Genomic DNA, 13,275 nt, shown 5'->3' with positions numbered 1-13,275 from the left:
CTTCAAATGATTTTATCGACCCACCTTTGTATGATTTCCAGTCATGAGGAACAGTGCCACCGTAAATTGGCAGTTTCTGCAGGTGCAGTAGACAGTGAGAACAAAGTAGTAGACAGACAATTACAAGGTAGTCGACTGTCTACTGCCTTGTTGTTACTGTCTACTACCTTGTTGTAGGTAGTCTACCAGGGTTACGTCTACTGCCTTATAACTTCGTCGACTATATAGTAGACCACATGTATTGAGTAGTCGACGAAAAAACCGTCGACTACTTTGTAAAAATGGTAGTCGACGACAGATAAAGGTGGTAGACAGAATTCTCGTCTACCGAATGGTATACAAAGACAATTTTTTTTAAAAAAAGTGTATTTTGTTTGAAGTCTTTAAAAAAGGGTGATGATATATACACAACTAATTTTTACAAATACACAACCAAACATGCTTTACAGTGTTGTACAGTACTACACTGTAAAACATGTTTGGTTGTGTATTTGTAAAAATTGGTTGTGTATATATCACTACCCTTAAAAAAAGTGTATTTAAACACCCTATAAAGATGGGCTGGACTCAAAACATATCATATAAATAATAGATAACTTGTACTCCGTATTATATATTCCATCCTATAAAAATGGGCTGAACTCAGATCATCATTATATCATATAAAGAATAAATTTTTTTTTTTTTTAAAAGCAGAAAACTTTCATTAATTAAATTAAGGATACAGAGAAAAAGCATGTGAGAGCATGCTAGAGTAGACAAACAAGAACAGAAGCAGAAAGCTAAACTAGACATTATCATCTACAAGAAATGGGCAACATATGAGCACAAGCAGGAAACTATATGGCCTAAATTTCGCCCATGATTAGCCATGATCATCAAAAGTGTTTGGATTTAGGAGCCATTGGTTCCATTCTAGGGATACTTTCCTCGATCTTCTTGAAATCCATTCGAATGTTTTGATTTGAATTTCGTGAAGTGCCATGAGACCGCTAGTCTTCTTCTTTTTGAACACTATTAGATTCCGATTGCGCCAAATAATGTATGCACATACTCACTCAATGGCCTGGCAAAGATTAGACGATTGATTTGGGTGTACATTGTTGTGGATCCCTTGGAACAGATCTTCGAGTTGCGTATACATAGACCGACTTGCGTTCCACCATTGAAGGACACGAGACCATAGATCCTTTACGAATGTAGAGTTTAGGAATATATGGTCGACCGTTTCACGGTCGTTGTTACAAACTGGGCAGCGTACCGAATCTAAGTCCACTCCTCTTTTATCGAGCTCAACTCTTACCGGAATCCTTATAAAGAATAATTACTTATATACTCCGTAATTATTATTGTGTAAGTTATGAAATACTATTATGTACAAGTCGACACTATTATGAAACACCGAGTAATATTTTAAGGCACTCGGGCTTTTTGTTTCATAAAATGAACTTTCACTTCATTTATTAAACTTATTTTGTTATTAGTATTAGTATAATATATTAGTACTACATACTAAATGCCCTGCGGCATTTAAACTCTTCACAATGACGGTAAAGTAATTACTTTCAACTTCGAGGGTAATTTAGTAACTTCTTTTTTGTAGAATATCTTTTTCATACTATTTTTAAAAACTTTTTTTCATCCTCCTTTTCCATTTCATTATTTTTAAACGTTAAATTAACCAATTAACTAACCGTTCTTTTTATATTAGTTTTTTCACCCTGCTTTTCGTGTTAACTGTTTTTTTAAACGTTCAATTAACCAACCGTTAATCATTTTTTAATCGTTCAATTAACCAACTGTTAACCGATTAAAATTAGTAAATTACCCAGCAGCGAAGCGCGGTTTCTCAATCCTCGTTAGAACTAAAATCAATGTGGTAAGATGGGTGGATTGGACATCTTAGGCAATGAGTCAAAATATCTTTGGTCAAGTACACCATCTTACAGTTCATCTATAAAGGGTTTGGATAGACCTATTAACTTTTAGTTTTGTCCATTTTCATTGAATATTATGGCAATTGATGAAGTCAAATATGATATAATGTGCACCTAATTATGCTTCCTGATATCGTAAACTTTTATGGTGAAAGCTTCGTTAATAACTTTAATGGTCCACATAATATCGTCTTTTTGGTATAAAAGTTTTTCAATAGAAAATAGAGAAGTTAAGCCAATGTTAAGAAGTCGTAGAGCTTTGCGAATTGCAACGCACAGGCTCATATATGATAGGTTTATGTTTTAAACTGGTTACATTCAATCTGATCATTTCTTGGTTAAACTTTTTATGCGTAATGTAATTTTTTGTACACTGCACATAAATGTGGTTACATTCATTCTGATAATAGGTTTATGTGTTAAAGTGCTCATAAATGTATGTGTTTTTTTTTTTTTTAGTTTCAAGTTGGAACTGCATATCATGCTGATGTTGTTCACCCTTCAAATGATAAACATGTATACCGAAAAGATATTGAAGCATGTTTAAATTCTATATTACTCGCACATTACATTTTGTATAAATATTCGAACTACTTATCTTAGAGTGTGATATTTTCATCTTTCATTCCATTTGTGCTATTACGCTTCCACGTGTAGTTATTTTATTTATAAAATATATCCAATTTTATAAATTTCATTGACAAAGTACAGGAAAATTGCGATTTTGTTACATTAACATTCATATGAGTGTTGCATTGTAGTTGTATTCATTCGTAGCGTTAGCATAAAACTTTTTTTAATATAATTTAATCGGTACCATTAACAACCACTAAGAATACTAAATCTATAAAGCTGTCGTGCAACGCACGGACTCTTAAATCTAATTTTTTATATACCAGTAACGAGATTCTTATTTTTTCATGTTGATTAGGTTTTTTGAACTAGTTAATATTTGTGAGTTAAACCTTCACTTTACTTATTCAAAGTGTTAAATTTACAAAACATCTTTACTCTAATCAATTTTGATGCAATTTCAAAATTCTGTACCATAAAAAAGAAACTAACAATCTACATGAAAAGCCCCCATCTCCTACTTGTATTATCCCTTTGATCAATCAACACTCCTGCAAACCACACAACACCACCAATAGCCACCACAATCACTACCAGAGCCGCCACAAACCACCATTTTCCTCCGCCACTCTCATTATTCCGTTCAAAAGATGCATACTCTGTCCCATAATCTTTATCTGTTGGGAGCTCGTATCGACATAACGGGCAAGTATTCCTTGCTTTTAACCACGGCAAAATACACGAAGGATGATACACATGACTACAAGGAAGCCGATTCATTACGCTACCAACACACACATTATCCTTGCAAATCACACATACTAATTCCTCGTTTACAACCACACGTTCAAGATTCTTCACAAACAATATAGCTGTAGGAGGTGCTCCTCGACATGATTCATTTGTCTCGACATCATTATAATCTCCACGTGATGATTCTTCGTCCAAAAGAATCTCGCTTAGCCAATCACTTGGAAGATTTCGTCCATTCGTTGCTAACGATCTACGTAGTTGAATCCTACCAACTAAACTTTCACCCGCGTTTACATCACCTGCAACTTCTTCAAATTCATCATCATTTGTGTCACTATCAACATAACTTCGAGCATTTGGATGTGAAGATACATGATGATCAAGAAGACTATTAACATCGACAGAAGAATCGGAATCATTCATGTAAGGATCATGTGAAAAGATATTATCACCGTCTCCAAGAACAGAATCAAAACCATCACTTTCTGTATCGGATAAAACCCTGGCCCACGGTGTGAGTTGATTTTGTTGGTTAAAGATTGTATCAGTGAACTGTTGAGACAACATATTTTGAATAGAATCTAGACTGCTCGCGTAATCAATTTCTCGTGTGCTGTTATCTTCCAGAAACAAAAGCTTACAGTCTCCACATAAACTGATACCTTCAAGGTCTTCAATGGTGTTGATCTCAGATAAAAGACTTCTATAACACAGGCAACACCTCCCATGCGGATGTGATGGCCCCACAGCTAATTCGTCGTCCATGTGTATACTTGGGGCTGCAAACATGGAAACCGCAAAATCTTTATATGTACAAAAAAACTGTTAAAGTTCAGTTAGTAATCAGCTGTGTCTAAAATGTGATTGATACAATCATGCAAGGAAAGGACAGTACAGCAACTGTGTGTCTGTATGTGAATGTTTCTGTTTATTTCTTTATATTCAACAAATAGGTCACTACAACTAAACACATCACAGAGTTTACCTAATAGACTCAGATAAGCATCTTATTGCTTACACTATGAGTAATGGTTATTATATATATCTACGATTGGACCATGTATGAATTATCAGTTTCTTGGAAGATTTGTCATGTCAAATAAATATACTTCAATAGTCATTATTACAGAAATGTCATTATTTTTTAACTCGCTCCAACTAAAAAACCATTACATGGCAGAATATAGTGTATGTATGGAGAACAAAGTTGGAGAACTCACAACTCAGGGATGGAGTACTCGGTCGGGCATTTTTGGGGAGTACTCGGCAGCTCGGAGAGTACTCGGATGTTGACTAACGTTGAATTTTTTTAATAATAAATATATATATCTAAAATATAGATGTATAAATGTTAAAATTTTGAATTAAGGTAGACCGCTACTTATTTGGAACCTGCATTTGGCCCAAAAAATGTAATAACGTAAGCTTTTTTTGGAACCTACATCAGTAGGCAACAAAAAATGTAATATAAAACCTGCATTTGGCCCCAAAAAAAAAAAAATAATAATTTAAAGTAGACCACTATTTATTGGCTGAAAAAGATATGTTAAAATAGACCTGATCATATATATAGGCTAATAGGCATATATATGCATATTTTAAGTACAAAAAGCAATTCAAGAACAAGTGCAAACTGAACCGCAGAAATAAACAGCAAATGCGTATTGCGCTATAACATTGCGGAAACCCGCATAAATTGGGATTGCGAAGATGTCCCGCATAAACTTTGCGGATTAGTAAAGTCTGCGCGAACATTGGTTCCGCGAATACCCCAAACCTATAAATAGGGAGTTTGGCCTCTCATTTTAGGTTGTTGATTCTGTGCAATTGCTCTGGCCTTTTATGGTTCACTTGTGACTACGCCCAAGTATCAATCATAATCGAGCTAAGGTAATGCAATCAAGACCGGGACATGGTGATTGATCACTTGAATCTAAGTGAAAGACGATCATAAGGTCCCAAAAACATTATCAACACCACCATCCACCCCTCATTGCACTCAATTCCTAAATTAGATCTAAACATCTAATTTAGGATTAATCAAGACCCATTATTTATCTAAGCAATGACATAGGGTTGATTAAAAGTCGCCATCAAATTTTGATGTACAAAGGGGAGGGAGTGGGATCCTTTCAATTTGGAAGGAAAATACATTGCAATAATCCATCCGCTTCATTTCCTTTCCTCTCTCAAAACTCGGGAACACGAATTATTTTTAGTTTCCTTTCACTTTCATTCATTTCTCTCATAAACAAAACTAGAGAACAAAGCCTAGTCTCAACTCTTTTACAGAAGCAATCAAAGTAAATTATTAACACATACAAGAGAAGCTAGTAAAAATTCATCTCAAAATAAGACATAGATAAACAGAAACCATTTATTTTCTATTTATTTTAAAGAAAAAAGGGCAAACGCACACACCCAACACAATTTTTACATCAAATATATACATAATGTCCACATATACATAATGTCCACAGGACTTAAACCCGTGACCTTGAGGTCAGAGGGCACCTCTATACCGCCAGGGGCCAATGGCCCTTTTGTAGCAAAACAGAAACCTATTAAGAGAGAATGTTCAACAGATATTATCACTGCTTCACTATGTATTGTGGTGAAACATATTCAACATTTGGGTGTTTCTTGATACTAGGCCTTCTACAAATTTTCTGTTATCTATCTTGTTTAGTTTAACCTTCTGTTAGTTTAACTGTTGCTCGCTTCTCGTTATGCATCTTACATTTGCATCTGGAAAGTACTACTTGTAACTGTGATAACCATAAAAGTATCTCCACCAAAATTCCAAATAGAAGGATCGATATGCAACTTATAAGTATTCGTTCTCAGAATCAATCTCCTATTAACTGAATGCACTTTCAATCCATTGAGTATTCGTGTGCATTATAACACATTATTAAGTTTCAATGTTTATTCTAATCATCAATATTATAACCAATATATAACTATAACTATCACTGTAACTACAACTATTATCATAAAATATTAAGGTCAATATAATAGTCTACAAACTGACAATTATAATTATAAGTATCTTCTATTTCACGAACCCAAGTAGCAAGTCAATTACACAATAACCAAATCCATATAAAAAGTCATTTTTGTCAAGACCTAAAATCCCGATTACATTTGCTTATAATTCAAAATTTTTATAAACCTACTAAACATAATCATAATTAAAAAATTATGAAAACATGGATAAGATATTTGCAAGATACTTACTTGTAACAACCGATTCCCTACAGCAGATCCTCAAATTATTCCACACACCTGAGTTGAAAAGAATTAATACGAAAATCAATTAAGTGATGAATACTAATGAATTTATCTAAACACATAAGATATAGAAAATTGGATGATGATTACAAAACAGAAGGATGGCTAATAAACCTGGGATTAATGTAATTTATACAACTAATTTACGGATTGCCAAAACTAAAGACGCGTGATTCAGAAGTGACGAAGCAATGGATAATTTGAAATATTTTCCAAAATTGGCAAAATGAATTGATTTATTATATAATATCTAATGCACAATAATGATAATTAAGGGTATTTTCATCATTTTAACTTTTTTTTTTTTTTCTACAACGATAAAAGAATCAATTCTCATAAAACAACTATCCCTTTAATGTTAACAAAAAATGTTGAAAAAAATTCTTTTTTACCAAAAAAATCAACTAACTTTTTTTCCCCTTTTCTTCCTCAACGATAAAAGAGACAACTTTCATAAAAGGAACAACTATTTATCAATAGTAATCAGGGGTATTTTCGTCATTTCACCTTTTTTTTTGTCTCCAACGATAAAAGAAGCAACTCTCATAAAAGAACCAACCCTTCAATGTTATCAAAAGATGTTTACAAAAAATTCTTTTTTACCAAAAAAATCAACTAACTTTTTTTTTCTCCCCTTTTCTTCCTCAACGATAAAGGAAACAACTTTCATAAAAGGAACAACCCTTCAATACTACTGATCAATCCATAATTAATGAGTTACTTAATTAAGGATTGAGTGCAATGAGATTAAGATGGATGATGGGATGTTTGATGATTATTTTGGGCCCTGATGATCGTCTTTCACTTTAACAATCAAGTGATCAACCACCCCGACCCAGTCTTGATTGTTAATTAGTATGATTCACCTTGACACGATGTAAAAGTTCATTGGGCAAGATCACAAGAGAAAATTACAAAGGTCCGGGCAAATGGCAGAGAATCAACAACCTATAAATGAGAGGCCAAGCTCCCTATTGATAGTATTCAAAATATTCGCGGTCTGCAGATTGATTAACTATCCGCGAAAAATTAACGAAATGACCCGCAATCTTTTATTAGCGCGGAAACTTATCCGCTATCTTTATTTTCAGCGAATATTCCAAGCCTTTCGAATATACTTTTCGTAACTTCTACTTTTAGCCTTTAGTAAATAAAATATACATATACAATGCTATGTATATGATCAAGGCCCCCCAGTTTATTATGATACATTTCACGAAGCAAATGTATCATGATAAACTCTAAAAAATAAAATATGCAACTTTAAAAAATATTTGCAACAGGTTTTAAACAATAACCCATCGCTAAATTATTACCGTTGAATTTCGCAATGGCAACGCATAATAATAACAGCAACTCTGCAAAGCCGTCAAATCTGAAACGCTGTAACGGCTATTTAATTACCGTTGCAACGTTGCGGTAATTTTAGCCGTTAAAAATTAATCATTGCTTTTACGACTTCCTCGCCTAGATTTTAATTATAAATAGCCAGTCGACTCGCATAAACGACTTTACGCTTTCTTCTTCAATTTCTTAATCAACCAAACTTCCTTACCGAAACTCACACGCATCCCTAGCAATTTAGCGATTCAACTTTTAATTTTTTCAATTTAACATCAGATTTACTTATATTATTACAAATGGCATCCTCATCATCTGCCAATACACCTAGCGCCTTCGTTTCATACATGACGGATGTAGCGACCCGACCAAATCGTCATTGACGGCGCCGACTACTTAGGTCCCGTTGCGTGGTCATAGTCCCTATATGAGACTCGTTTGACCAAAATTATGTCGCATTCATTTGAAACGTACAAGACTTACAAAGTTTAGTTTACAAAACAATTCGACAACAAGTCTAAGTTTACAAAAGTTGTAAAGTATAAATGAATTAACTTGCGACATAATTAGTTTAAAATCAAGGTTGCTATAAATAGCGTAAGTATGTAAATGATATGTTTGAATCCAAAGGTGCTATCACTAGCGTATGTATGTATGTATGCTTGACTCCAAGCAAGTATGAGTGTACGCGGAAGCATGTATCAAATAGCCAAGTATGAACCTGAGAAACATATAGAAAACTGTCAACGAAAAACGTTGGTGAAATCATAGGTGTTTTAGTAAACGTTGCATTTGAACCACAAGATTTAATATAAGATGATTATCAAAATCATTTGCATTCCAAAGTTGTTGTTTGTATCCCGGGCACCCAATTATCAAACTTAACTGTTTTGCACCCTTTGCGTAGTGTTAGAACATACACTAGACCCGAAATTATATTTCATCCGCTAACGGTAGCGAACAGTCCGAATGAGGCTCGTCAAGCCCATGTGATCACATAATATAAGTTCACGTTTACACCCTGCAAGTGTAACTAATGATAATTGAATTGAGGCTTTTTGTTCAAACCCGTACGTGGAATGTTCGTTTCCGTACTTGTGTTCAAAGTGTAAAAGTATGTAGTATAAAACCGTATATGTTTCTCATCCCATGATTTAAAGTATAAAAGTTGTTGAAAGATGGGACTATGATCTCACCTCGAGTGCACGAGTATAAAAGTACTTCACAAAGTAAACGTGTGCATGAAAGTTGCTTAGCCTTGACCTAAACAAGTAAGTTGTATCAATACCGGGTAAGACACAAACAAGGTCGGTCGAAATGTGTTCAATTAGTCATATGGCTCGTTACGACTCGAATAGTATAGCATGTGAATTACGTTGTCAAGTTTCATGCAAGAATCAAGTATAAAAGAAGATTAGAACGATTGCATAAACGTTTGGTTAAGTTTAACTAAAACTCAAACTCGGTCAAGTCAAAGTCAACGAAAAAGTCAACACGTTCGGGTCGGGTCCCGAACTATTTTTCTAAGGTTTTTAATCATATATAAGCATGTTAGAACAAGTTACATGTGAATCGGAGGTGCGTAGCGTAGCAAACATTTTCTAAATTTTGACCATGTAGGTCAGAACCTAAACACGGCAAATGCCGCGCCGCGACAGAGGAGGGCCGCGCCGCGACATTAGGCGTGGCCTGATGCCTGGTCAGTTTCAAAAGTTCAAGTCTTGATCCAAATTCATTTTAGCACAAAATACAAACCGTAAACACTTAGAATGCGTATCTTATATCGTTGGAAAGCTCTTTTGACAAGGAGTACAACTAACTACCTTTCACCAAGCAAAAACATCAATTACAATAACCGAAATCTCGTCAAGTGATCAATAAAGGTTTATTTTCAAAGTTTCAAGTTCATCAAATGCATTTTAAGTTTCGGGAATCCAATTCACATATATGATATGCCGTTTTGAAGGTAATGAAATATACATTACAACTAAACACTTACTAATAACATTTCATGGCATTCGAAACATCAAAAGCTCGTTTTAAGTCTATCAAACCCTAACCAAAATCCACAAAAATCAATAATCATGTTTTTGAAGTTTTTTTTAATCAACCTACGCATCAAAACGAAGCTAGCGATACTAGTAACACAATTAAAACATGAACTTTAATAATTTAGCAACATTAACTCATCCAAAATCAAAGATTAAGCAAACCCATTTTCAAATGTTCAAACTAGTGACTCAAAACAACAAATCGAGCAAACAAATCATATATTCATGTTATACACGAGCCATAGACACCAACTAACACCATTTCAAGTATATAAAACGAATTTAGAGAAAATTTAGTGTTTTAGAAATGTTACTCAAACGGGATGAAATTGGTACCAAAATGTAGAGGATGAAAAGAGGATCACGAATATGTAATTTGTTTTGATATTTGCTTCTTGATTCGGATTTAGATGATGATTTTGTGAAGATGGGTGTTTGAGTTCAAAAATGGATGAGAGAAAAGGAGGTAGAAGAAGAAGTGAAAAATGAATGGATGAGATGGTGGGAGGTGGTTGACTTAGTCAACCACCAGTCACCTTTTTGATTAAATGGCAAAACTAGTCCATCGAGTTTGTAGTCGGGTGCGAGAATTAACCGAACGAATATTTTATAAACGCTCGAGTAAACGAGTGATGTTATAATTAAGTAACGAGAATATTATGAACGTTATTTAACAGAAACTACGAATTTAAATAACGAAAGGTATTATTTAAAAAAAAGATAGTGTTAAAAATAAATTTAACGAAAAAATGCGGGATGTTACATTACCTACACCTTAAAAGAAATTTCGTCCCAAAATTTAGTTGGAAGTAGTAGTTGTTGTTTCTTCTTCGAAACCTTGCGTTGCAAATTCTACGGATATGTGAAGGTACTTCCTTGGGCATTTCAACGAACCTTGACAGTCGGGATTTTACGTTGGTTTAAAGTCTGGCTTCACGATTTATAGTTTCAACCGGTCCTCCTAGGAAGTGAAGTCTATCGTTGATAGTAAGTTCATCAAAGAAGATAACAAGTTCTTGTTTCGCAAGACACGCCTTTAAGTTTGATACACAGAATGTAGGATGAACGGTATTTGTTTGAGTCGGAAGTTTGAAGCGGTAAGCAACAGGCACAACACGCCCCAAGATTTAAAAAGGACTAAAAATATCGCGGATTTAGCTGTCTACGTATCCCAAAAAGGATTACACCTTTTCAAGGTGCGACTTTTAACATCACGCGGTTTCCCACATGGAATTCGAAAGGTTTACGTCTAACATTGGCATAGCTCCTTTGGCGACTACGGGCCGTCTCGAGCCTTTCTCGGATTGGAACGATCTTAACGGTTACTCCATGAATGAGTCCAGGTTCGGTGACTTGATTGTCACCTACTTCGGTTTAACGATTAAGAAAACGACAATTGTGGCTATATGAGTTTTCGAAAGGTGTGGCGTTAATACTCGAATGATAACTATCATGGTAAGAGAATTCGGCGAAAAGCAAAATACTTTGCCCAAGTAAATTTGAAGTCGATAACATAAATTCGTATTATGGTTTTCAAGGTTTGAATCGTATGTTTATTCGGTCCGTCGGGTTGTGGTTGATGTGTTGTACTCATGTTTAAACGTGGTCCCGAGGCTTTTTGTAAGGCAGCCCAAAATCTAGAAGTGAAACGAGAATCTCGATCCGAAATGAGGTACATTTCTTTAAGGTATATTTGAAAAAGTTTGTTAGGACTTGAAAACGTTAGATAGAACAAGTTTCTCAAGAAATTCGCGCCGCGGAAGATTTATCGGTTTTCAAAAATGTTCGTTAGGACTATTCACCCTCATGGCGAATGCTAGTATAGTGTGAAGAGTCTCTCTCTCCATTGAGAATTTAGGTAGAAGGTTTCTTTATACGAAAGTACGAGTGTAATGCGGAAGAAGTTTCCGCCTCGATATGAGCATAACAAGCATATCGTAGTTCGTCGATAAAACTGTGTGAAAACGAGATAGTATACACGTGTAACATATGTTTGAAGTTGAAAGAATGTGTCATTCCTTCGAAAGCATGGGTATGGTTCAACAATAATCGAAGATGTGTCCCTGGTATGGTTGTTATCAACATTCTCGGAGTTTTCGGATATTCAAACAAGAAAAATGAAGTCATGTACATGGCACATGGTGGTGATTAGGTTGATCGAGTCCAATCACCATCACGTGTCATTAGAACTTTGGTATGACTTACCGTAATATAACTACGTTGATCGAGTGTCGTTATATTACGCTAACTCATACCTCCATCCCCACATCACTCCATAGGTTCAAGTTCGTGTAATCGTGAAGATTTAAAATGAACAAAGTGTAACGACGTCCCTAACGTGACTCGTATTGAATCGAAAGAATTAGTGCAACTCTAAAGAAGCGTTCCCCGAGGGAAGTGTATAAATGATTGTTCAGGTTAATGCGGTTCAAGTCAAATGGTAATGTATTTAGGTATGGAAAGAGTAAGGAATCATGATAACGAATAGTACGTAACCGTAATGATAAATAGTGACGAAGATACTCACCTAGAGTAGCGATGGTAGTAACAAGAAGTGGTAGATAGTAAGGAACACCGGTGTGACACCGATAGTAAGTTGAAACGGTGGCGAATAACAATTTGGGAGACAGAGTTCCCGAACAAGTGTGACTAATGAAGTCGTTGTCATCCTTACGCGCATGAATCTCGAATTTACGTGTGTTACCAGGAAATGGCAGAATACGGATTCGTATGATGAAAGTTTGGTACCATTATGGAGTTTACCTAAGAAATATTCAAGTATATATGCACAAGTAGTCAAGTAAGTACTATCTATAGCAAATGCAAGTCAGGATGCAATGATTAACTATCCGGTTGTAGTCTAGATTCACTAATGCGTCATAACGACTCTGTCAGACACACTAATGCACATCCTAGTTCCCTACAACCAACGCTCTGATACCATCTGTAGCGACCCGACCAAATTGTCATTAACGGCGCCGACTATTTAGGTCCCGTTGCGTGGTCATAGTCCCTATATGAGACTCGTTTGACCAAAATTATGTCGCATTCATTTGAAACGTACAAGACTTACAAAGTTTAGTTTACAAAACAATTCGATAACAAGTCTAAGTTTACAAAAGTTGTAAAGTATAAATGAATTAACTTGCGACATAATTAGTTTAAAATCACGGTTGCTATAAATAGCATAAGTATGTAAACGATATGTTTGAATCCAAAGGTGCTATCACTAGCGTATGTATGTATGTATGCTTGACTCCAAGCAAGTATAAGTGTACGCGGAAGCATGTATCAAATAGCCAAGTATGAACCTGAGAAACATATAG

General features: G+C 35.0%; 1 protein-coding gene across 1 annotated transcript; it reads right to left on the bottom strand.

Annotated features, from left to right (window-relative positions):
• Positions 1-2,871: 2,871 nt before the first annotated feature.
• On the bottom strand, positions 2,872-6,764 carry LOC139843599 (uncharacterized). Its single transcript, XM_071833712.1, has 3 exons — positions 6,672-6,764; positions 6,504-6,551; positions 2,872-4,042 (listed from the first exon to the last, which is right to left on the bottom strand). Exon 3 carries the CDS (start codon positions 4,026-4,028, stop codon positions 3,006-3,008), a length of 1,023 nt encoding a protein of 340 aa, XP_071689813.1. The 5' UTR covers positions 4,029-4,042; positions 6,504-6,551; positions 6,672-6,764; the 3' UTR covers positions 2,872-3,005.
• Between the last annotated feature and the right edge of the window lie 6,511 nt (positions 6,765-13,275).

This window comes from Rutidosis leptorrhynchoides, chromosome 4 (assembly GCF_046630445.1).
Source record: "Rutidosis leptorrhynchoides isolate AG116_Rl617_1_P2 chromosome 4, CSIRO_AGI_Rlap_v1, whole genome shotgun sequence".
NCBI lineage: Eukaryota > Viridiplantae > Streptophyta > Magnoliopsida > Asterales > Asteraceae > Rutidosis > Rutidosis leptorrhynchoides.
The sequence above is the reverse complement of the archived record's forward strand: the minus strand, read 5'-3'. Positions and strand labels throughout refer to the sequence as shown.

Excerpts from the sequence above, each read along its gene's own strand:
- LOC139843599 (XM_071833712.1), bottom strand. The coding sequence starts at position 4,028 with ATGGACGACGAATTAGCTGTGGGGCCATCACATCCGCATGGGAGGTGT.